This window comes from Paroedura picta, chromosome 6 (genome assembly GCF_049243985.1).
Source record: "Paroedura picta isolate Pp20150507F chromosome 6, Ppicta_v3.0, whole genome shotgun sequence".
In the NCBI taxonomy this organism is placed as follows: domain Eukaryota; kingdom Metazoa; phylum Chordata; class Lepidosauria; order Squamata; family Gekkonidae; genus Paroedura; species Paroedura picta.
In genome coordinates this window covers 18,098,463-18,122,467 of record NC_135374.1, presented here as the reverse complement: position 1 = coordinate 18,122,467, position 24,005 = coordinate 18,098,463, and the positions used below count along the sequence as shown (strand labels likewise).

The following is a 24,005-nucleotide window of genomic DNA, read 5'->3' as shown; positions in this document are numbered from 1 at the left end:
CAAGACTGACCTTGAGGAACCAATGTCCTGACCCAGAACAAGGAAGCTTCATGTGTTACTATGTAAAAACAGCCCCAGATGCATTTATTTGTTCTAAATCATTTAGAACAGGGGTAGTCAACCTGTGGTCCTCTTGTCAGGATTGTTAGAAAACCCTGCCATGAATTAGCCTGAGTTTCTCCATGACAGTAAAGGCTGACCTTTGTAGTTCTGTGCCTGGGGCCCCCAGGCCCATATATTATGCATGCTTGCCTTAAAACCGAAACTATGTTGTCGTAGCTATTATCTTTGGAAGCTGTGAATGTTCTCTCCTTTGAAGCCCTTGGTTGGGTCTGCATATTGTAACCATAACATCTTATCTGGGCCCGGAGACAGCCAAGGACATGTGAAAAGTAACACTGTCTCCTCTTTCTTCCTCCCTCCCTTGGGAACTTTCAAGTTTTGGGCGGGAGAACTGTATTGATAAGAAGAAGCAAATCTGTCCTCAGGCAGATTTGACTTCTCTAGTCTAGGTGTATGAAGTATCTCTCAATAAATGCTTTCTATTCTAAGAAGCTTGTTGTGAGTCCTTGCAACGTCTGACACCTCTAGATGTCCATGGACTACAATTCCCATGAGCCCCTGCCAGCAAACGCTGGCAGGGGCTCATGGGAATTGTAGTCCATGGACATCTAGAGGACCACAGGTTGACTACCCCTGATTTAGAAGGCTGCTTTGTTCCTCACAAAATAGGAACCCAAAGCAGCCCACAACAATAGATAAAGACAATGTTTCTAAGACCGAAGCCAAAAGCCTGACATGTGAAGGAAGAATCTTCTCTGCTTGACATCCCGAGAGCTGCAAGCAGACAACACAAAGCTAAATGAGCCCATGTTTTGACTCTGTTTATGGCAGCTTCCTGTCTTTGAAAGAGAACATTCCTCTTACCTCCTTCTGTCCTTCCTCTCAAAACAGTGACGTCGTGTTTCTGGGTGAGAGGAAGAAAGAAAACCTTCTGGTGTTGAAGGCTTTCTGAAATTTCAAAATAACATCCCTTATGTTTCATAGGACTGTAATTTTCTGCTCTTCAGCACATGAATTTTTTTGCTTTCGGTACGATGAAAATACTGAGAGAAGGCGCAGGAATCAGATTAGATACAATTAATACAAAAAAAAGTCCTTGCAAAAAACAGCATGGATGAAACAGCAGGCACCAAATTAATTGTTATTCAGTGAGGGCTGGTTCATCCACAACCCTTTTTAGGTATATATCTACAGTGTTCACCCAGAAACCTTGATGTATGCATTAGATAAACACTTTTAAAAACAGACTGATGTGTACAAGGTACAGTCATTGGAGAGCCAAGATTTACTGACGTGTATCTTCAATCACAAGTGTACCTTCCGACAGAAATATAATTTTGCTGTCACGTAATGTGCAGACAGCTCCTGATATAACAACAGTTATTTAAAGACAATTTACACTTGAATGACCCAAACAGGCTGTATTACTATTTTACTAGCTGGCGAAAGAAGGAAATATTTGGAGGCCCATCAAATGATAGAACTATGTGTGAGTCGGTGTGAATCCTATTCGTTGTGTGTGTGTTAAGAGAGAGAGAAAGTCGGATTTATAGTACTGCATCATTTAAAACAAGACAGGAAAGGGAACAACATGAGAGATGTAAAGGTCATGGGGCTGGATCTGATCACCTTTCCTAATGGTGAAAAAGAGAAATCACCTTTGTTTGCCAAAAAAAAAAACACTATTCTAGGGGTTATGACAAAATCTGCATAGACAACATCCATGTTGGATGTTTTTAATAAGTATGGGAATTGGATAAAACTCTCTCTCTCTCTATGCGGAACCCCTGGCTGGATCCAACCTATTTATGCATGTTGCACTGCGTATTCATAAGAGCAGTGGTCAGCAAAGCTTATAGTCACCAATGACAACACTGGCTGTATATGCTAATCTTTTAAGAAGCCAAAGCTGTGAAAGGGTTATTAAAGACAGGGCCCTTAGCTGGTGCCTTGATTCCAGGGATGCTAAATCACCTGCTACTTCATTTCACAGGCTATCTACAAATTGCGAACAGAGCAGTCCGATGCTCAGCAAACTGTACAGTTGTCTTTGAACAATTTGTTCAATTTAGTTGTGCAATTACAAACAAGCCCGTCTGTGCATGCATGTACTATTTTTCTAGGGCTTCCTCCCTGTCTACCAGGGGTACCATTGTCTACCCCTGCCTGCTGTTTGCTACATTCTTTGAATATGCAAAACATTAACACTTCACAGGCTTACAGGCTCACAGATCCCCATTCTGTCCTGTGACACTGACTGATGCAGTTGATTAATAGTAAAGGCAGGAAACTGCCCTGATCTCAAACAATGTGCTCATTGTGTTTTCTCAGATTGCTTCATAAGAAAATTGAGTTGAACTTACCTGTCACCATTATTCATTGAGTGGCCCTCTATGCAGGCACACATGGGACTGTTTGATTGCAGGCCAGCCATGGGGAAGAACCTACAAGCTTTTCTGAAGAAGTTTCTAGGCTCTGGGGTGCTTTCCTTCTACTCTGTCTACAGAGGATCCTTATCCCACCCAAAGGGTCACATCACAGAGGCAGAGCAAACACTCCTTCCCTCAGTTCCCTTTGCTGTGATGAGGAGGCCCATGCATGTTTGGCAGTCCACAGCAGGGAAAGGAGGGAGGGATGTGTGCCTGCACTGAACACCAGTTACAGGTCAGTGCAACTTCATTTTCATCATCATGAATTTTATGCAGTCCCACATCAGAGAATAGCAAGCTCACCTACCCTAGGAAGAGGATGCAGGGTGATCAATAGAAAATCTCTTGTAGCACAACTTTTCCTGCTGTAGCTTCACTCCATTGACTAGTACTTGATGAACATAGAGGGAGTGGACTAAGTTGTTGCCTTGAAGATGTCCTCCAGCACCACTCTGACACAGCATGCTGCTGAAGACACCCAAGCTCACTGAGTGAACTTTTCAGGACCCTAGGCACGAAACCTTAGCATTGTCATAAACTGTTTGGATTGAAAACCACCCAGCAGGAGAGTGATGCACTGATTCAGCTCTCCCTTTATTTGACCCTTTGAAGCATATAAACAAGTTTCTATCCCTTCTGAATCATGTATTTCTTAAATAAAAAAGGAGTACGTTTCATGCACCAGGGCTGGTTCTGCACTCACATTTTTTCCCCATTGTCAATCCTGCTGAATTCAGATCGATCTGAACCTGGATTTTCCACCTTTGTTTTCCCTCTAATTGAAACAATGATGTGAAGCTACAGCTGGCATTGAAGGAGCACAAGGCTGGAGGAGGTTTTATTTCCTGCTGTTGGTCTCCTCTACAGCCAAAGCAAGTGGGGAGGGGGGGGAATGGAGCACAAAGCTGCTTTTTTATATTTATTTTTCTGAGTGAGTGAGGCTGCAGGGACTGAGAGGCAAATCTTGGCACACAGAAGAGTTGGTTTGGAGCACTGTTGGTTTGGAGCACTTGATTGGGGATACCTCTGGGTATACCTTAGGAAGTACCTTTGTTTATCAGGTGTCAATAATTATGCCTAGGGATTTGGAATAACTTCCTAATTCAATCAAAAACCACATAGGTTTGCTCATTGAATAGGTCTTGACCTTCAAATATGAGATCCTCTATTTTGGCTCTTCTCTCCAGTGGAAGAGCTGAGGAGTATAGCCATGCATATCTTCATATGGCAATGCCAGAGTTCATTGACTTGGTATTACAATCCGGTCCATGCCTCTCAGCATTGAGTTGCTGTTTATCTAACCTTTTGCCCTTCTTAAATAAAGACAATAGCCACATTCTGATTATTAACAGACAGCAGCTCAAGAAACTGTGACATCTTTTCCAATAGTAACATTAGATAGTGGCCCATGACCATTGTAAAATTATCATCCTCTGTCCCATAGCCTTAGATGAGTAGATCTTTCTTCCCAGCACATCTTCTGCCTTCTTTATCAAGGGAATGGTGGTAAATGACTTTTAGCTCTTCACTTGGCTGGTAAGGCCTTTGAAATTATGGAGTTTGCGTGAAGGTGGAGAAACAAGTAGTCACAGTCTTCTAACCTGAACCTGTAGAGGTTTTCCAACTCCTTTGACAATGCTGCTGATGAGGAGGGTTTAGCCCAGATGGCCAAAGCTATGTCCTATTTCCCTTGCAACAGTGAGAGTGCCACATGAGTTGGGGCTGTACAAAACCTTCTCTATAGGGCCAGATGGTTGCATCTCTGAAGAATTAAACTCTAGCCGCAAGGGTTTCACCATTCCAACCAACTGCTCTGAATACATCTTAAGATCCTCTAATGGAGAGGGAGATAATGTGTCAGTAACCATATAATGAGATGATATTGAAGTCCTCTCTGAGCCTGCTTCTTAAACGTGGCCGAGTGTATCCTCCAAGTCAGAACCATGAAGGAGAGAACCTCCCATCAGAGTGGAATTGTTCCTGATGGTACCATATGGATCTCATGGAATAACAGGTTGCCATGTATAGAGCCTTTGGAGGTGCCCATTGTGCCCACTTCAGTGGCGTCATGAATGGAATTCGGCCCCATGGATTTTGTTGAGATTGCTACTGATTTGGTGGCTGTAGTTCTGGTTGCCCTTTGTCTGGGGAAACTGGGGGGCCTTGGTATCCTTCTCAATGGCGAGGGCATTTTCAGATGCAAAAATGAGTTGACATCGAGTCCCAGTGGTGAATTGTAGCACTGGGGGGGGGGGGGGAATTTGATTTGAAGATCATGAGCGTCAATCCTTGACTTTGAGGAGAGACCGATGGTTGAAGTGACTGGGCTGGACTGCAATGTGAATGCTAGGCTAGCTTTGTAACCTTTTTTAGAGGTGGTTCTAATGCTGATCTCAGGGCAAGACTTGAGTTTGTGGCTCTGATGAGGAGAATGTCGGTGTTGAAGTCTCAGAATGGGCCCTCTCACCCTTATCCATTTGAGTCCCCTTTTCCCAGTGGGGGTCTGGGGTGCTCAGAGCTTTCCCCCCAAAGCACAGATTTAAGTCTTGCTGGTCTCCCCTCATATGCTTCAGGAGTAAGGCATCTACCAGCTGGGCACATGATGTGGCTGTATTGTGGCCCTCTTCCACACATAGGACACATAAGGTATGATCATTATTTGGGGGCAAATTTGTCCTGCGTTTCTTAAACAGAGCCATTCTACGAAGTTGTAGGTGAAACCCTTCACTGTTCTCCATGGAAAAACTTCATTGCTTTATTCCTGAAGCCCCATGAAGCAGCAGCTTAGGGACATGTCCTCGCCTCCCGGTGGCAAGAAGAGAACGGAGGGAAGGAGTGCTCACCCTGCCTCTGTCACATGACCCTTTAGGTAGGAAAAGGGATCTCCATAGACTGAGGGGAGGGAGAACATTCCAAACCCTAGAAACATCTTCAGAAATTCAGGGGAACCTCTTCCCTGTGGCTGGCCAGCAACTGGGCATGTGGGACTGCACAGTGGCCACAACAATGAATTTGAAATGTAACATATTTAGTAAGACATGACCTTCCCATGACCTCTTGGCATACAAAGCAATGTATTCAGTAAAGCCTGTACAAGCAGACAGCTGTCAAGTCTAATGATACAAACTGTGCAGACTGGAAGCCAATCAACATGCTGTTGAATCCAAACAATGACATTAGGAATTGGATCCATGTGTCAATGAACAGATCCATCAAACTACGTTTCTCTCTCCCTGGTCTTTGGACAGGAGAGGAAGCAGAGCAGGGCTTATCACTTGTGGGGATGCTTGGGTGGAGACGATGGGACTAGCAACGTCTCTTTTAATTGCTTCTTTCCACAACTGCCATTAATCACTACCTTAACATTTTTATATCCCCCATGTTTTTTGCAAAGGGCAGATTGAAAGATAGCCCCCTTTAAGTATTTGAAAGGTTGTCACTTGGAGGAGGGCAGGATGCTGTTTCCGTTGGCTGCAGAGGAAAGGACACGCAGTAATGGGTTTAAACTACAAATACAACAATATAGGCTAGATATCAGGAAAAAAAATTTCACCGTCAGAGTAGTTCAGCAGTGGAACAGGCTGCCTAAGGAGGTGGTGAGCTCCCCCTCACTGGAAGTCTTCAAGCAAAGATTGGATACACACTTTTATTGGATGCTTTTGGATGCTTAGGGCTGATCCTGCCTTGAGCAGGGGGTTGGACTAGGTAGCCTGTATGGCCCCTTCCAACTCTATGATTCTGTGATTTTGTTATTCCAGCAAGGAACCAGACAATCTTTGTCACCATGCTGCATATTTGTTGTGGCACTGCTTACCAATTTACTACTAATTTACTCTCTCCTTATATCTGTCCTCTTATGATTCTTGTTCCATTGTTGGAGGAAGTGTCCATGCACATGAAAGCTCACCCCTTGGATAAATCTTTGCTGGTCTTAAAGGTGCCATTGGACTCACATTTTGTTGTACTAAGTTTGAATATCAGGTTTGTTTCTTGTGGACATCACCAACATCTATATTTCAAACAGGCCAATCTATTTAAGGTTGCTCTAGCCCATAATCAGCCAGAGACCAAAGGGAAAAAGGCATGGGCGGGATTGTTGGTGAGGCACCACTTCTGGGAACAAGCCAGAAATGACATAATGCCTATCTAGGAATTACTGGAGTCTTTGTGGTTAAACCATGGAGTTTTTTGAGATTTCTAGAAAGGGCTGGCATCATGTCTGGGTAAACTTAGCATCTCTAGGAATTGCTGAAACCTTTATGACATCATGCTGTTTTGTTTTGTTTTTCTGTTTTTAAAATTCTCCCATTGCTCCTCAAAATGCTTTAAAGTCTTGGAGCAATTTGCTTGGACCACCAAGGGGGCTTTATTATTCTTCCTGCTGTTTGCTTGGACTAATTCCCCACTATCAGCTCTCACAGAACATTAGGAGTTGGCCTTTGGGGGTGCAAGAGGACATGATTCCTTCCCACCCATTTTCAAGACTTTTTACGTTTGTATATGTCTGACCAGGAACAGCTGTGTTTTCAGAGCTGTCATCAGGATCCAGCTGTTATTGCTCAGTTCCTTCTGTTGTCTTCACCAACAGATAAAACAGGAACCTGGGAAATTGTACAGATTCTTCTGTGTTTGGCAAGGCCGAAATAGCATATTTCTCTTCACAAAATTTAACAGCAGAGGGCTTGGGCTTGCATTGGCTCAACAGCAGCTCCTTCCCCCATGGAAACAGCTTTTGAAATACGACGGACTTTCAGAAGTCGATTCTCGCAGTGTGGAGGTCTACTGTTCAAAGCAGGGGGGCTGGAATGGGGGCCACAACTCATACTGGAAAAGTTTAAGCCCTTGTGTGTGCTTAAAGCTGCTATTTGTATACTGGCCACTAGCCAGGTTACGCAATTGAATGTAGAAGGAGCATTTGGAAATGGTAAATCTGGAAATTGTAATGGGTTGGATGAGAGTTAATTAATAAATTGAAGCTTAGTGCAGCAAGATTGAACTGCTGTTGATAAAGTATACATTCAGCCCTGCTTAGCTTGGGGTTGCTATCTGGAGCTACAAACTCAGGTTTGTTCAGTGAAAAGGACCTTCTATCAGCTTCGTTTGCTTCTATGTCAAGCATGGCTGCATGTGGGGAAGCGGGGAATCAAACCCGGTTCACAAGATTAGAAGAAGAAGAAGAAGAAGAAGAAGAGTTGGTTCTTATATGCCGCTTTTCCCTACCCGAAGGAGGCTCAAAGCAGCTTACAGTCGCCTTCCCATTCCTCTCCCCACAACAGACACCCTGTGAGGTGGGTGAGGCTGAGAGAGCGCTGATATCACTGCCCGGTCAGAACAGTTTTATCAGTGCCGTGGCAAGCCCAAGGTCACCCAGCTGGCTGCATGTGGGGGAGCGCAGAATTGAACCTGGCGTGCCAGATTAGAAGTCCGCACTCCTAACCACTACACCAAACTGGTTCTCTTAGAAGTCGGAGCTCCTAACCACTATGCCAAGATAGCTCTTGTAGTAGGGAAGGAAAGAGGTATTCTGTCTGGACGAAGCGGATGTGATGAGCCAGGACCTATATGGGAGAGGATGAGAAGGAGGAGAACAGGGTAGATGTTTTGGAAAGGAAGGTCATTATAGGAAGGGCTAGGATAGGTACGAATTTATAAAGTGAATTAGGGAAGGGAGGCAGTACTAAAAGGATTGTGTGTGTGTGTTTGTCTATGTGTGAAGTGCTATCAAGTCATTTCCACTTTCCCGAGTGTTTTCTTTTCCAGTGACTCTTGTCTTCTCCTAATAGTCATTTTAGCTTCTAGAGAGTTCAGGCTTGATTAAACCTAAAATGCCCACTGAGCCTGCTTGGTGTAGAGGCTAGCAGTGGCAGCTTCTAATCTGGTGAGCGGGGTTTGATTCCCCCCTCCTCCTCCATATGCAGCCACATGGGTGACCTTGAGCTCATTACAGTCCTGATGGAACTGTTCTGAACGAGCAGTAATATCAGGGCTCTCTCAACCTCACCTCCCTCACAGGGTGTCTGTTGTGGGGAGAGGAAAGGGAAGGCGACTGTAAGCCACTTTGAGCCTCCTTTGGGTAGAGAAAAGTGGCATATAAGAACCAACTCTTCTTCTTCAGTAATCTCAGGGCTCTCTCAGCCTCACCCACCTCACAGGGTGTCTGTTGTGGGGAGAGGAAAGGGAAGGTGGCTGTAAGCCACTTTGAGCCTCCTTTTTCAAAGTTCAAGAGAAATGAATATTCTGAGTTCTATGTGTTTCTCAAAGGTTGCTTTTACTGATTTATTTTATAAGTATTGTGTCCTCAGACATTGATGCATTAAGATTAATGGTTTCAGGGAGGGATAACACTCATGCTAGCTAGTCTTTCTTACTGAAAAAAAAATGGTTTAAAAGAATGAGGATTCTAGTAGCAGACTAGTTTGTTGGTACTGACGGTTCAAAAGATCTGAGAAAGGGATTTCAGATCTGAAGTGATATAAACAAGTGGGATATGAAAAGAGAGTGAGGGAAAAGCCACATAATCTAGCATGGGTTTTCCTAAAGTAGCCAGGCAGGACAGTTCCAGTTTGGGAAAACAGTAGGGGGCAAGGATGACGTCCTTTCTTCATGCATGTTACAATCCCAATCCAAACTGAACATCCAAACTTTCCCCATAGTTCTGGACTGAGTGGGTGTCTGATTTTAAGAGAGGCTGTAGGCATCTCAGCTCCCTTCTGCATGGCAACAAGCAGCCTCTGTGGAGCAAACTGTTGCAGCTGTGAATCTGCATTGCACTGGCAGTGAATCCATAACAGGGAATTACCACCCTTGTGTGGCAGCAGCCCAGTGACCTCTTTCCCTATGGAAAACAAACCTGGCAGCACTGCTCAGGGGAGGAGTGCATCACAAATGTTAAGGCTGTAGTTTCCCAACTGGATTAGTAATGAAGCGCTCTTGGGCTCAACCCACTAGCTTAAAATGCATGCACAAAGATGCTGCTTGGTTTTGGTGAACTTTGCAAAGTTCCTAGCTGTGATCCGAGAGGAAGACCGCCAGATCACTAGGCTAGCTAGCCGGTCTTAAGCTTCTCTTATGCATTAACATGCTTGAGCACCTGGAAGGTGCTGTAAAAGTAAAAGCTGGATCGGACCAAGGCTGGTTTCAGTTCAGTGCTTTGTGTCCAGCAGAGGTCTACCAGGTGCCTCTAGGAAGCATTCAAACCCTTGCCCCCCCCCCCCTATTATTTCTTTCCCAGTGATTAGTATCCTGAAGTTACATTGAGCTATCATGGCCAATGACAACAATGTTTCCTGCCATTTAGAGAAACCTGGAAGGCCTTGCTTTGAAAGGCGAAATGCTGCACGAAAACCTGCAGTACTTGAGCCCTGGAAAGAGATAACATTTCACATGCTTAGAACTAAAGTGGGTGATTTTCATTGTTTATTTCTCAGTGCCGTGTGCCCATGAATTATTTTGCAAGATGGTTCCCTATGTGGTTAATCTGGCCGTGAAAACAGAGCCTGGCCCAAGTTCTGTTATGCTTTTGATATAATCTGGCAGGAACAGGCATGCCGTTATAATCAGTTATCTCTAAGCGAGGCAAGCAGATGATCACAAGAAGCTGCAACAATTTGTGACTATAGTATTAACTGTGGGTTATACAGAGCCCTTTATAGAGCCGTTCCTCCAGGCGTGTAGTTGCCAAGAAACTAACTGCATCAATATACTGGCCTCCTTATCCGAAAACTCAACTGAGAACCGCCATGAAAAAATCCACCCAAACACCGACCAAGCCCCTACAATGAGAAGGATTTTAATTATATGAAGAGACGGCTTTTAACCCATTTAATTAATTCAAAAACCTAATCTAAATCTATGTAATGAATGTTTTATGGTTTATAAATCATTAGATTAGTGTGTATAAAATATTTTGATATTGTTATCTACCCTGAGCCTGCTAAAGAAGGGCAGCCTATAAAGTTATTGTAGTTATTATTATTATTTTACAAAGTAGAGTATTTTTCCTTTAATAATTGACTAACATTGCAATTCAGCTACATTTTACAACAGACATTAAAAATAAATAAATCCTGGAAGTAATTTCATTCTTGCCAAAACAATGCCTAAGTGCTTTCAAAGGCATGGGGAACAGCTAGCATTGTTTAAGATGGAAGCAACTCACTTGCATACATTTTATACCAGCCTTTCTCAACTTTCTTTACCATTGAGAAACCTCTGAAACATTCTTCAGGCCTCAAGAAACTGCAGAAGTGGTGCAATAGTTCAGAATAAAGTTGGGAAGCATAGTTGTTTACATGCCCACCTTGGGCCCCGCCCCTTCCCACCCCCTCTAGGCCCATCACTGGCAATGTTGGGAGAGAGGGGCAGGTTGACATAACCATGTATGATCATATCACCTGATAAATATTTAACAAATGTACCAAATATATACAAAATTAAATAACTCCCACCCATTCAGGAAACCCTTCCAGGGCTGTCAAGAAACCCCAGGGTTTCACAAAAACCGAGTTGAGAAAGACCTGGTTGCTTTATACTCTACCATTTTACCACTGCACTTTAAGCATTATTTGAAAAATCAAAGTTAGTCTAGAGCAGGGGTGGCCAAACTCTAGCTCTCTAGATGCTTGTAGAGAGCTACAGTTTGACCACCCCTACTCTAGAGATTGCTGAGGTTCTTTTAAAATTTGGCCTACATAAGGATAAATCGTGAGGAATATTTCACTGCTGACCTGACACTGATAGGGAATGCCTCAGATCAGACAAAACATTCCTTTAGATTATCTATGAAGAGTTTGTAAATGTTCCATGTAAGTTATAGAAGGTTCCATGTAAGTTATATTGGTGCAAACTTAAATGGACTTTGAGGAATGGTAGAGGACAGGAAGGCCTGGAGGATCATTGTCCATGGGGTCGCAATGGGTCGGACACAACTTCGCACCAAACAACAACAAAGTTATATAATGTTCAGTGCAAAGAAATGGGCGGTATAGCAATACAATTAAATAAATAAACAAATAAACAAACAAATAACTAAAACAGTGGACCTGCATTCAGATGATCACTGAAAGTCTTGTGTGGCTCAATGCAGATCTTCTTGCTTCCTTTCTGCCTTCTGGGAAGGTAGCATGAGGAAACATGCCCGAGTAAAGCTTTCCTCTTTGGATCTCAACAAGTAAAGGACGGGACAAATATAGGGAGAGAGAGGTTGCATTCCAACATAGCACAAAACTATACCTATAGTTCTATAACTGTAACTACAAATGTGCTCTGACCTGGATGGTCGAGGTTAGCCTGATCTCATCAGAGCTCAGAAACTAAGCAGGATTGGCCCTAGTTAGTCCTTCGATGGGAGACCACCAAGGAATTCCAAGGTGTCTACACTGAGGCAGACAATAGCAAACCACCTCTGTTAGTCTATTGCCTGGAAGAACCCAAGAGGTCACCATAAACCAGCCGCTACTTGACAGTGCTCCTCATCATCACTCAATTAAATGTGGCTCTTCTTCCAATAATGGTTTCAGTTCCTGAGTGACTGGTTTTCAGACAATCACACTGGTTTCAGTCAATTTAATGACACTATTGTTTCATATGCTATTTAAATGGAGCCAACATAGCTAGTGACCCAAATAGAAGCTTGACTTTGGATTTTAACCCAAGCAATGAGTTTAGTACTGCCCACACTGGTTGTTCCCTTGCTAGAGTCTTTCCCGAGAAGGGCATAAATGGAGTGACTAATAAAATTAAGTTCATATTGGTATAGAAAACCTACCTTTCAAGAAAATGTCTTTGTATATCTCCTATACGTAAACTCTGAACTGCACTCTGTAATCATCTAAGTATCTCATAAAGAGGCAGTGGCCTTAAGGTGAAATAAATAAATGGAGTTGATTTTAATTGTAGTTATGAATTTTGGAGTTTTAAAACTGATTTGACAAATGTACATTTTGAACATTTCTTGCGAGTTACCTGGGCTTCCGGGGAGGGACAGGGTATAAATGTAAAAGTAAATAAATCAATAATTTATTATGAAGTGTGAGGTTTCATTAATTTTAACCCCAACTAAATTTGGTTCCCATGATTTGTGTTTACCCAAATCAATTTGGCTCCATTGGAGTCCGAAAAACAGCTGCTGCTGTGAAGAGCTGACTCTCCACAGCATCAGTCCAGGACTGCTGGAAAGAAGTTTGACGATCCTGCCAAACAGTTTGGCCGGGTTTTTAAACGTCTCTCCAGCAGACTCCTCTGAAGCTGCAGAGAGCTTTAGACAGGTCTGCTGGGGAGAAAGACTTCACCAAACAGACGATCATCAGGACCAGATGTGTGGTGGGGTATTCAAATGTCTCCCAGCAGACTCCATCTGAAGTTGCAGAGAGCCTGAAGTTGCAGGGTCTACTGGAGAAAGACCCCAGCTTCAGATGGTTCTGCTGGGTAGACAATGAAAGACTCCACTAAACAGCTGATCTTCAGGATCAGCAGTTTGGTTGGGTCTTTCTCAGTCAGCTGAATCAACTGAATGAAGCCTGAATTGATTTGGCATTCTCTGATTCATCCCATTACAATAATAAGAATTGTGACTGGGCTAAAATAAGCTCGGGGGGAGAGTGGAATGGAATCAGCATTGAATTGAGATTTCTCAGGCTTATCCAAGCTGACTCAAACATCCCTAGTTGGGAATGAAGATGGATTTTCCTTTGAGCATCTGAACAACATTCACTGGTAGGGACTCATGGGAATTGTAGTCCATGGACATCTGGAGGGTGCAATTTGACTACCCCTGGTTTTGACTTGGTTTTGACTTTCAAGGCCATTCACAGTCTGGGTCTGGTGTACCTGAGGGACTGCCTGTCTCCTTAAACCCTTAGCAGGGCATTATGCTCTGCAAAGCTAAACAAGCTAGTGATCTGTGGCCCAAGAGAGGTCTGCCTGGTCTCAACTAGGAACAGGGCCTTTTCAAACCTGGCCTTGATCAGGGGGAATGAGCTCCCAGAAGAGCTGAGGGCCCTATTGGAGCTCTCACAGTTCCACAGGGCCTACAAGATGGAGCTCTTCTACTAGGTATTTAGTTGAGGCTGGGTGGCAGGACATTGATCAGGCTACCCCTCAAACCACCCCGCCTTTGGTGGGAGGTTGCATTTCCAGCCATTGCATGGAGGGAGGGGTGTGTGTTGGTTGGGGTTGTTTGCTTTTTCTGGTATAGTTTTAATTGTATTTTTATTGTCGGCTGGCCGGGAGTGGTAGTCCATAAATCCATTAATTAATTAACTAACTAATTAATTACCTTCAGAGTTTGAAGGCACAAAGCTGGGCCCTGTGCTGAGCCTAGTAGGAGTTTCTGTTTTTCAAAAACAAGAGCAAGAGATAAGGAAGGCACATTGCATGAAGAAGACCAGCCTTCCTTTAATCCCTAAGGAAGTTGTACCTATGAAACAACTCTAAGAACTTCCCAGTCATTGCTAAAGTAAACTTTGTTGAATTAAAGATATTCCCTGAAGCCTGCCGACAAAGTACTGAGAATAATGTTAAAGCCTCAGCATCCTGGAACAAAATATATACCAAGGGCTTGTCCTTCAAAGTCTTACTGAGAAATGTCTCTGCATGTTACCAAGAGAATGGCAACTGTTCAGAACTTAATTGCCCTCTCAAACAAACTATCAAAAATCCTTTAAGAAAGGCTCTTCACCACACATACAGTCAAATCGGAAGAATTATAAAGCATAATGGTCATTTACTAACTAGACTGAGATGTTTTGGGATCATTTAGACACAACTTTCTCAGTGCAAATCTTGTGTCATCCAATCCAATGGAGCTAAATTTCCCTTTTCTTCTTCCAATTACAGTATAAGGGGAAGAAAAGACAAGAAATTCTCTGCTGTTATCTGGGAATGGCCAATGTACATTTGCACCCATTTCCAGTTTGCTCGGAAAGCCCTGGAAACGCTTGTAATTTTCCTGCTTCTAACACAAAACCTACAATGTGGCTTTAAATTTCTGCTGGTAGATTGTAAATCACAAGACACCGAGGAGAGATGGCTACAACAAAGAGGAGAAACAGGCCAAGATTGTCCCACAACTCCTTCCATCAGCAAGATGGAGAAAACATTGACAAAAGAGGAAGGAAATTTCCTGTTATGTTGCTGCCCTTCCAGTCTTATAACATTTTGTTCACAAGGGTTCTTCTTTTCCCCCAGTGGTGATTTTTGGGAGGCTTAGGGAGCTTCCCCAGGATACATAAATTGTTCTTACTTTACTAGATCCCACCCAGAATGTGACAATTAAAAACTTAGCCCTTACCACTCTGACCTTTACACACACACTCGGGCCATTATTGTTGTACTTATACCTTTTGAGGACCTAGACAGATTAGAATTAGGCGAAAAACTTCTGTGCTCTCATTTAAAGCCATCATTCCTTTTTCAGCTGCTCAAACTGAAATGGGTTCACCATGCTCCCTCCTTTAAACAGGTTTGATGCTATTGCTGCTTCTAATGCTAATGGCTACAGATGGAATTCGTCCATGAAACTGAATTAGATGGTCAACGATAAGCAAATAATAACATCACTGATATCACAATTGTAGGGGAAAAATGAGAAATAGAGTTCGGGTCATTGACATTCAACCCCAGGAGTCAGCAGGATAGAAAAGAAATAACAGGAGAAGCTCATAAATGTTGATTCTTTGTGACAACAGTCAACTCCGAACCTCCTACAGCTAAGCCTGTATTGTAGGTACAGAATACTTTCCCCTTCTGAGCCAATATACACTCATGCATATGAAGGACTCATGATTTTCTCCTTGGTTTTCTTTTAGTCATTAATTAGGAACTCTCAGGGTTTTTAGCTTTGGAAGAGATAACCATCTTCAAGTATTTAAAAGGCTGCCATACAGAGGATGGAGCAGAGTTGTTCCCTCTTGCCCCGGAGGGATGGACCAGAACTAATGGGATGAAGTTGATTCAAAAGAAATTCCGTGTAAACATCAGGAAGAAGTTCCTGACTGAGCGTTTCTCAGTGGATCAGGCTTCCTGGGGAGGTGCTGGGTTCTCCATCTTTGGAAATTTTTTAACAGAGGCTAGATAGCCATCTGATGGAGAGGTTGATTCTGTGAAGGCTTATGGGTTACAGTAGATGAGCAAGAGGGATGTGAGTGTCCTGCATAATGTAGGGGGTTGGACTAGATGATCCAGGAGGCCTCTTTCAACTCTATTATTCTATGATTCTATGATTCCTCCTTTTTCCAATTTCCCCCTTTTCCCTTGCTATTTGTCCATTCACCAGTCTTTCACCTTGTTCTGACCCTGTTCTGACCCAGTGTACAACAGAGAAGATTGCTTTTGACATTGTCCCCACAATATCAAGGTAAGTTGCCCTGTACCAACAGCCACAACAAACGTTTCTTTCCTTTGAGAACAGAAGGGACAATCAAACATGGACAAAACAATATCAATTGTTCTTCTGCCTCTTTTGGAGAGTGTGTACAATCACTAATAGTTGAGTTGGCTTTGACAACTTTGAAGATAGCTTCTGAGATGTGACTATCCTTAAACCACACGTGGAAATCCTGGGCTTGGTTGTCGCACACAATTCCAGTTCTGTTTTTATTTTATATCTTATACCCAGAATTAAACTTTGTGCCACTGGACGTGCTACTAGGCTCAAACATTGTTCTATTTTTTTCCTCTTCCTTGACAAAGACAGAAGTATGACCAGTATCCTGGCCTATACCACGGCAGAGGCCGCACTGGGGAACAAGCCAGGATATCTCTGTCTGTACGTCAAACAAAACTATAGTTAAGACCAACTCTTGTTAATAGACTAGCTTCCAACCATAGCTTCATACCTAAAGTGACACAGTCCAGTTGACTATAGTTGACAGCCTCCATTTGGATGATCGCACTAACCGTTGCTCATTTAATTAAACCACGGTTTTATATGACATCTGAGCAATGAAAGTCATATGGATATAATATTGATATGGATACATAATTCCCCACCCCAGCATTATCACTGTTGTACCGGCGACAGAGTTAATCTATGTTAGAGGCACCTTTTCAAAAGTAGGACATAAAATTATATTTTATGCATATCCATATCATGTGGCTATATGGATAAATACTTTTATCCATATATCCATAATATATGGATATGCATAGAATATCATTTTATGTCCTAATTTTGAAATGGTTTCTCTAAAATTGGTTAACTCTGACGTCGGTACAATAATAATGCTGGAAATAAAAAAAATGGTAAGGTTTAAAACATGTTTTTAAATAAAAAGAAGCTTAATAATGCAAAGGCTATGGGGATGGGAGGGGCCAACAGATTTTTGTTTGGTATTTGGCCACGCAAGCTACAGCCAAACTAGGGAAGAATAAGTCAACAGAATGATGGATTTTGGAAAAACGAAAAGCCGATGTGTTTGAATATCTTAGGAAAAGCTTAGAAGCAGTGCTCAACTAGTTTGCTTTTTATATGGCCTTGATAGATATACATTAATAATAGAAATTCAATGGACGTGGTTATCAGCAACAGTTACCTCCTTGTTGATCGAAAATATGAAATGGGAAAAGGAAAAAAAAGAACATACCATGTTCACAGAACAACACAAAAAGAACTAGATCAGGGGCATCAGGGAAGGTGGAATACTATAACAACACATGTTATATTGTTATACTATTCCACCCACCTTAATGGAGAACCCTTTGGTGTGGCTACGCCATAGCCTTTCGAATCCAGATTTCCTCCCACTTTCATGGTGTCACATGGCTTTCGTTGCTCAATGTATTCATTCATGGTGGACTCCAGGAGGAAGGCAAACTTGCCCTTGGACTTGCGAACACGAGCAACTCCCTCAGCTGTAGTCCTAGCGAACACTGATGGGTCTGTTGTGCTCATGTATGTCCACATCTTTTCATACACTGCTATCTTTGATCTCTGAAGGAAATTAAAATGAGATTAGAGAAAGCCAAGGTATGAGATCATTAAAAAAAAGAAAACACAGGTTGCAGTGCCTCATATACCAGGAGCTTAGTGAATCATTGCACTAGAATAAGCGGATATGTTTTGATACCATTAGCTTCATGGAATGATGTTGCAATCCTGATATATAACGTCATCTCACCTATTTGCTGGCTTGACTTGATCAGTGCTGCATATGGTTTAAGCATGATGTATCCTGTTTCGAAACCTGCTTTCAAGTGACTGCAGCCGAACTGGCCCATGGTTTTAGACCAGTTCAACAGGTTACTTTCTGTCTACTTTTGAATCATAAAACCATATTGTATGGGTACAGGCACAATGCCATCACAATTAACCACAATAACTGCTGTGGTTTTCAGTGGCTGAGTTGTAAGAATCTGTTTAACTTCCCTATTGAAAATTCAATCAATGGGACCTAGAAGTACTCAGTTTGGGCTGCATCATGTTCAGTACTCATGTTTAATAAGTAGAACACAATCCATTCTAGGTGAAGCTCTTTATAATCCTCTTGATCTAAGTGAAAAAGAAATATCTCTTTTCTACACAGGATTGCACCAAGAGATGTTCATCCCCACTACAACTAAGCACATATTTAATACTCTAATTTTTGTTTCTAATTTTGGCTGGATGGTGCCCAGAGTCGTCTATTATCAAGATATAAGAAAGTAGCAAATTCTTATGCAGAGAATCTTGAGAGCAATGAGGAACAAAGAGCTTCAAACATGAATGTGGATGATCAATCAACTGAAATGATAGCAGCCATTTTGTTTTACCCATCACCTGGTCATCATAATATCACACAGCTCTTTACCATAGGTAGCAAATAGCGGAATCCATGAGCAAAATACCTTAGGACTATCAATAGTCCTTTTTGTTTAAAGCACCGTGGCTTGCATTGAACCAACAGAATAATGGCATTTTAATTACCTTGGCTCCTACAACCATTCTGGCCATTTCTGAGCCTGACATGTCAAGATCCATATGTTTGCCACATATTAAAAGCATAGCAAATATGAACAAGTAGTACTGGGGTTTAAAAAACCCATAACATCAAAACTGTAGGAGCTACAGACCACAAATCTGATTATCAGTCATGCAATGTAATTCCATCCCAAGTAGGCTGAGGAATCTAAACACCTCCCTTCCTTTTCCAAGTAGACATGCAAACTTACTCTGAAGAACTCTTTTGTCGATCCAGAATCCAACGTTCCATATGCAATTTCAGTTTGTTTGGCGAGGTCTTCTGCACTCTCTATGGGTGAGACCATTCGCTCAACAGTCAAGAAAGCAGCAAGATTAGCAGTGTATGATGAAATAATGATCAGGGTGAAGAACCACCACACACCTCCAACTATGCGACCTGAGAGGGATCTAAACATGAATAAGATAATGCATATTTTCCTATCTCTTGTGCCAAGGAGAGAGAGAAAGAGAAAGAGAGACAGTGAGAGACACCATTATTGCAGGAAATGTATTATCCAAGCAACAGAAATTGGCAGCCAGGCACAAAAAAAGGATCAATAATTAGTGAGGTGCTCCTTGAATATTCAATGCTCAGCCAAGGATACAGCAAGCCACATGAGTAAAAGAGCAATATACACAGAACTCTATTATAATTATGTTTCTTAAAACGAGGAAGCAGCTGCTGCACCGGTTGGGTCGAAGGTTTTCAAAACATGCTGTAAGGGTTCCCAAGAAACTTGTTAGCTAACGTTGATAATAGCAGGCAAACTTCCTTCAAATGACAGCTTCCCTGTGAGGACTGATTTCCTCATGCAAACTTCAGTCAAAGGGGAGTGTTGGGTGAGTCCCAGGGCACGTTCTTGATTCATATAGGCCCACCAGTAGCTCTCAAAGGCCTGTTGAGGCCCCGCAAGGTCTGCGTATACTTCCTACAACACATCCTGAAATCCTTTGGAATGCACTGGAGTCCTTCAGTAGACAATTCATTGTAGAAAGGCCTCTCGGAAGATGGAATACTTGAAAACGTTATACTGAGGTGACAAATACAACCTTATTCTACCTCTTTCTCTTGAAATGTTAGGAACAGTCCAGCTGGTTGGGTATGTGCTAGGGCATTATAAAGCAAGAAATAGGACTGCGACGCTCTAAACACATGATGGATAAGGAGCCGGAGCCATTATAAAAAATCAGGCTGTGCTAGAGCTCTCGTAAAAGCAAAAAGACATGGAATAGACTACAGCAGTCACTGTCTAAGTCAGACTTACTGTATGCCCATTTGTGTTTCTGCTTGTGCAAGATATTGTACAAGACATTTCTGGGTGCTGTAATATTTAGGGAGAACAACAACTAGTTATTGCACAAGATTTCGTGTGAGCAGATGCTGATCCTGCATTGAGGAGGATCCCTTCCAGCTCTATGATTCTGTTATTCTAATTAAGTCTATTTATGTTTTCCCTTGTGCACAGCTAGACTGGTGTTAGCAGTGAGACTCCTCCTCACATTGAGGGGCAGTTTGCCCACAGACACCCTTCATCGACGTTGCATGCACCCTGCTATTATACTTCTCTACAACTGTATCTTGGCATTCAAAATATACAAATGCATATCAGTTTTGCCAAAGGCTGACCAACAATGTCTCCACTCACACAGACATTGGAAAGTGTACTCTCTAGCCACATGCCATCCTTTCCACGAGCTGTCTGGATTCCTCAAGGATCATCATCTTCAGCCAGCAGGGGTACTCAACTGCTAATGTTACTCTCCCCTTTTGGTGTAGTGGTTAGGAGTGCGGACTTCTAATCTGGCATGCCAGGTTCGATTCTGCGCTCCCCCACATGCAACCAGCTGGGTGACCTTGGGCTCGCCACGGCACTGATAAAACTGTTCTGACCGAGCAGTGATATCAGGGCTTTCTCAGTCTCACTCACCCCACAGGGTGTCTGTTGTAGGGAGAGGAATGGGAAGGCGACTGTAAGCCGCTTTGAGCCTCCTTTGGGTAGGGAAAAGCGGCATATAAGAAGCAACTCTTCTTCTTCTTCTTCTCTATAGAGATATTGTCTATTTGGAGGTCAATGGTGCACTTAGGAACTATTACTAATACCATCACCCTCTTTCATTCCCACCATGCTTAAAGAATTCCATTAACTCACCTACCATACCTAGACTAACTTTACATCCTCATGTCTCAGGATTGTCAAGACACTCTTTACATTTAATTCAGTCAATGCAATCATGCTTTTGTTTACCTTCCTGGGAAACTCATCATGAGGCTGGTCAGGTCATCAACAGATGTTCTCACTGTCCTGGGAAACCTCTGGAACTTGTCCTATGCTTTGTCCTCTTCAGACAACAATATCAACTGCTCCCCAGATTTCTTTATTTTGAACCAACAAGCATATCAATTGTTTTAGGTGCTATAGAGCCTAACCTTAGCCTCCATTCACAAATCTGGCTGTTTGACATACTCTATAGACGTTTACTGTGTGTGCCTTCCAGATATCCCACATACACCCAAAGTGCTTGTCACTTTCACTGTTTCTTCTTCTACACAACAGAAGTAAGCTATAGTCTTTCTTTCCCTTAGAATTATATTACTTGTCACCTCTGTTTTTCCTCTTGTGTGAGTGTATTTAGTTTAAATTAAGTGAAAGTGTGTTTTAGTTTCACTTTTGTTTTCAATAAAAACAATTTTATTTTATTTTCAATTTAATCTCTGTGTGAGTTTTTCTTCAGGGAAGGACCCTGGTATAAACAGGTGGAGTTTCCAGTTGTTACCCCTCTCACTGCATCTCCTAGAATTTGCTAGTCCCCCCATCAGAATTCAGGATTCCAGCCCATATGCTTTCATATGAACCCAACTCGCCTTTTGAAAGGGAAGGTTGGAGGTATGAGCTAGATGGGTAATGAAATGGGTGACTCACTGTCTCACTCATGTTGTCTTTTATGACCTCACACAACCAATCATGATTTCTTCCCCCACTTCAGTGTCAAAACAATATATGGATATCTGAAATCACATTTGCTCTTTGACAAATGCAGACCATCAACTGGACCCTATCAGTCACTCCACATGTATCTATTATTGTGTTCTTCAGTCACATGGGATATATGTGAAATGTGGGGAAAGGGTTTATTGTGATGGCACTCAGGGAAGAGAAAGGATCAGATGTGTAAATGAAACAAGTTCAAAGGTTAGTGGGAACTATAAGAGGGAATAAACATTTTGCATTGGAGAAGACTTTTGGCTGTTTTATATAACAGTAATAATAATAAGTAAAGGACACTTCATGTTGGTTACTTACCAAGATAAATGAAAGATAAGATATAATAAATCAGATATAATGATGAACTGAAACTGGGAGTGGAGGTGATAGAGAAAAGAACCATTCTGCAGTAATTCATGCACAGCAATACATCCACACTTGTATAATTTCATATAATATACCCAATACTTTCAAAATTCAAAACAGAAATACAACATGAATACATGGAAGATTCTGTCTGTTTCTTAGAACTCGAAGCATGTTTTTTTTTCTTTTTACATGGCTAATGGGGATGAACTCTTTACCTTGATTAAAATTTACTGGGGCCATCAGCCACTAGATAAAACTTCAAAAAAGGAAAAGGAAAAAGAAAAGAAAGGCAAATAGATTTTTTAAAACAACCCTGGCAGCCAAGACTTTGAAAGGGTTTGTAAAAAATGTTCTGCACACTTGCCTAATTAGGATATGAGATGAGCAATAAGAAGGTGGACTTTTTAGCATTAACCCATTCCCTCCTCCCCAAGTTCCCATGAATGAATCTCTCGACCTGAAGCTGACCACCTCAGTAGGTGGGCTTGTTGCTGATGAGGAACATACACAAAGAAGCCAACATGACTTGATACCAACCTGGGTGAAATATCACATCCTTGCTGCATAAAGGCACCCAGGGAAAACCACAGGCTGTTGAAAATGCCAAACTCATTGGGAGGCTGGTCACTGGGTCCTTCTTTGCCATCCTCTGGTTCCTCTGTGTGCCACTCATACGGACTGAACCTGCTCACGAGGAAGAGGACGACACTGACTCCAATGTAGGCAAACACTATGCACATCCAGATTTCATAGGCCAAGGGATCCAGGAAGGAAAACACTCCAGGTTTAGATTTCTGGGGCTTTTTAATCATAATAGATATACCCAGACTCATAAACGGCTTCGAGAAGTCAATGACCTCCTCTCTCACCAAAGTGATGGTCAAAGGTGCAACGGCAATCTCTGCCTTCTGTAACAAAAGAGACCCCAGACAAATACAAATTAAGGACGAACGTTAAGTGACGTATTTTGAATGAGAAGAAAAAAAAATCACCTTGTGATGATGGGTGACAATTTTGATCCAGGTAGAACTAGTGGCCAACTACTAATAAATCACAGGGACACCAGGATTTTCTTTTACATTGCATGAGAACGTAAAAGCAGTCTTCAAGCAAAGGTTGGATACACACTTTTCTTGGATGCTTTAGGATGCTTAGGGCTGATCCTGCGTTGAGCAGGGGGTTGGACTAGATGGCCTGTATAGCCCCTTCCAACTCTATGATTCTATGAGAAATATCAGCAGACAGGTTAGAGGAAAGATGGCTCTTGCTTTTGCTGAGTCATTATCACTGCTCCCTGTGGGCAGTGTATTTGGAGCGTTCTGTTTGAAATAGCATCAAAGAAAAGCTGTCAGATTAATTTAAAGATGCACACAGGCAACTTTCCGGATTCAAGTGGCTTGTATGTATGTGAGAGTTTCGATGCACACCTGGGAATCCGCGCAAGGAGGAGCTGTCTCCTTTCTCTAACGTCAATCAGCCTCACGTTGAGTTATTCGACTGACCTGACTCGTGTGGGGCTGCCTGCTCAGACTGGCAGCGGTCTTTTCCAGAGGACTGCAGATGCCAGGGATTGAATCCAAACTTGCAGCATGCAAAACATGTGCTTCTATTTATATGAACCTTGGAAGCTGTTTTATACTGTCAAGGCCTCAGTACTGTCTAGGCCAGGGGTAGTCAAACTACGGCCCTCCAGATGTCCATGAACTACAATTCCCAGAAGCCCCTGCCAGCATTCGCTGGCAGGGGCTTCTGGGAATTGTAGTTCATGGACATCTGGAGGGCCGCAGTTTGACTACCCCTGGTCTAGGCTGACTCACATTCCATTTTCAAGGATCCTTTCCTAGTCCTGCCACCTGAGTATCTTTTAATGGGAGACACCAGGGATTTGAACCTGGGAAGTTCAACATAGAAAGCAAATGCTCTGTTATCATGTTTGTCTTGGACTGACAACCTAAAGGACAGCAGGTCACCTGGCCACAGCATACTGGGAAGTGTTTCATATGTACCTCTGCAGTGCACTTGTAGAGCACAAACTGACATGTCAGGGCATTATTTGCTTGTACAACCCCTGATGTGCACTCTGGAGCTCTATGGTGCTTTGGAGAGTGGCCAGGGCCATCAGCAATGAGAAGCCTTTCATGTGGAACAGCACTCAACAACTTGTACTTTATACTTCTATGAATAAACGGACCTATTAATCATACCGAGTAAGGCTCATTATCA

General features: G+C 42.5%; 1 protein-coding gene across 7 annotated transcripts in view; it reads right to left on the bottom strand.

Annotated features, from left to right (window-relative positions):
• Positions 1-24,005, bottom strand: part of GRIA4 (glutamate ionotropic receptor AMPA type subunit 4) — a 267,054-nt gene that overhangs the window by 28,119 nt on the left and 214,930 nt on the right. For all 7 annotated transcript variants that reach the window (XR_013231722.1, XM_077341547.1, XM_077341546.1 and 4 more), the window contains exons 11-13: positions 22,320-22,690; positions 18,639-18,837; positions 17,174-17,421 (exon numbers count right to left, since the gene is read on the bottom strand). Coding sequence is in view for 6 of the 7 variants with exons in the window: in XM_077341547.1 (XP_077197662.1) it covers positions 17,174-17,421; positions 18,639-18,837; positions 22,320-22,690 (818 nt within the window). In the remaining variant the exon portion in view is untranslated. The remainder of the gene's footprint in view (positions 1-17,173; positions 17,422-18,638; positions 18,838-22,319; positions 22,691-24,005) is intronic.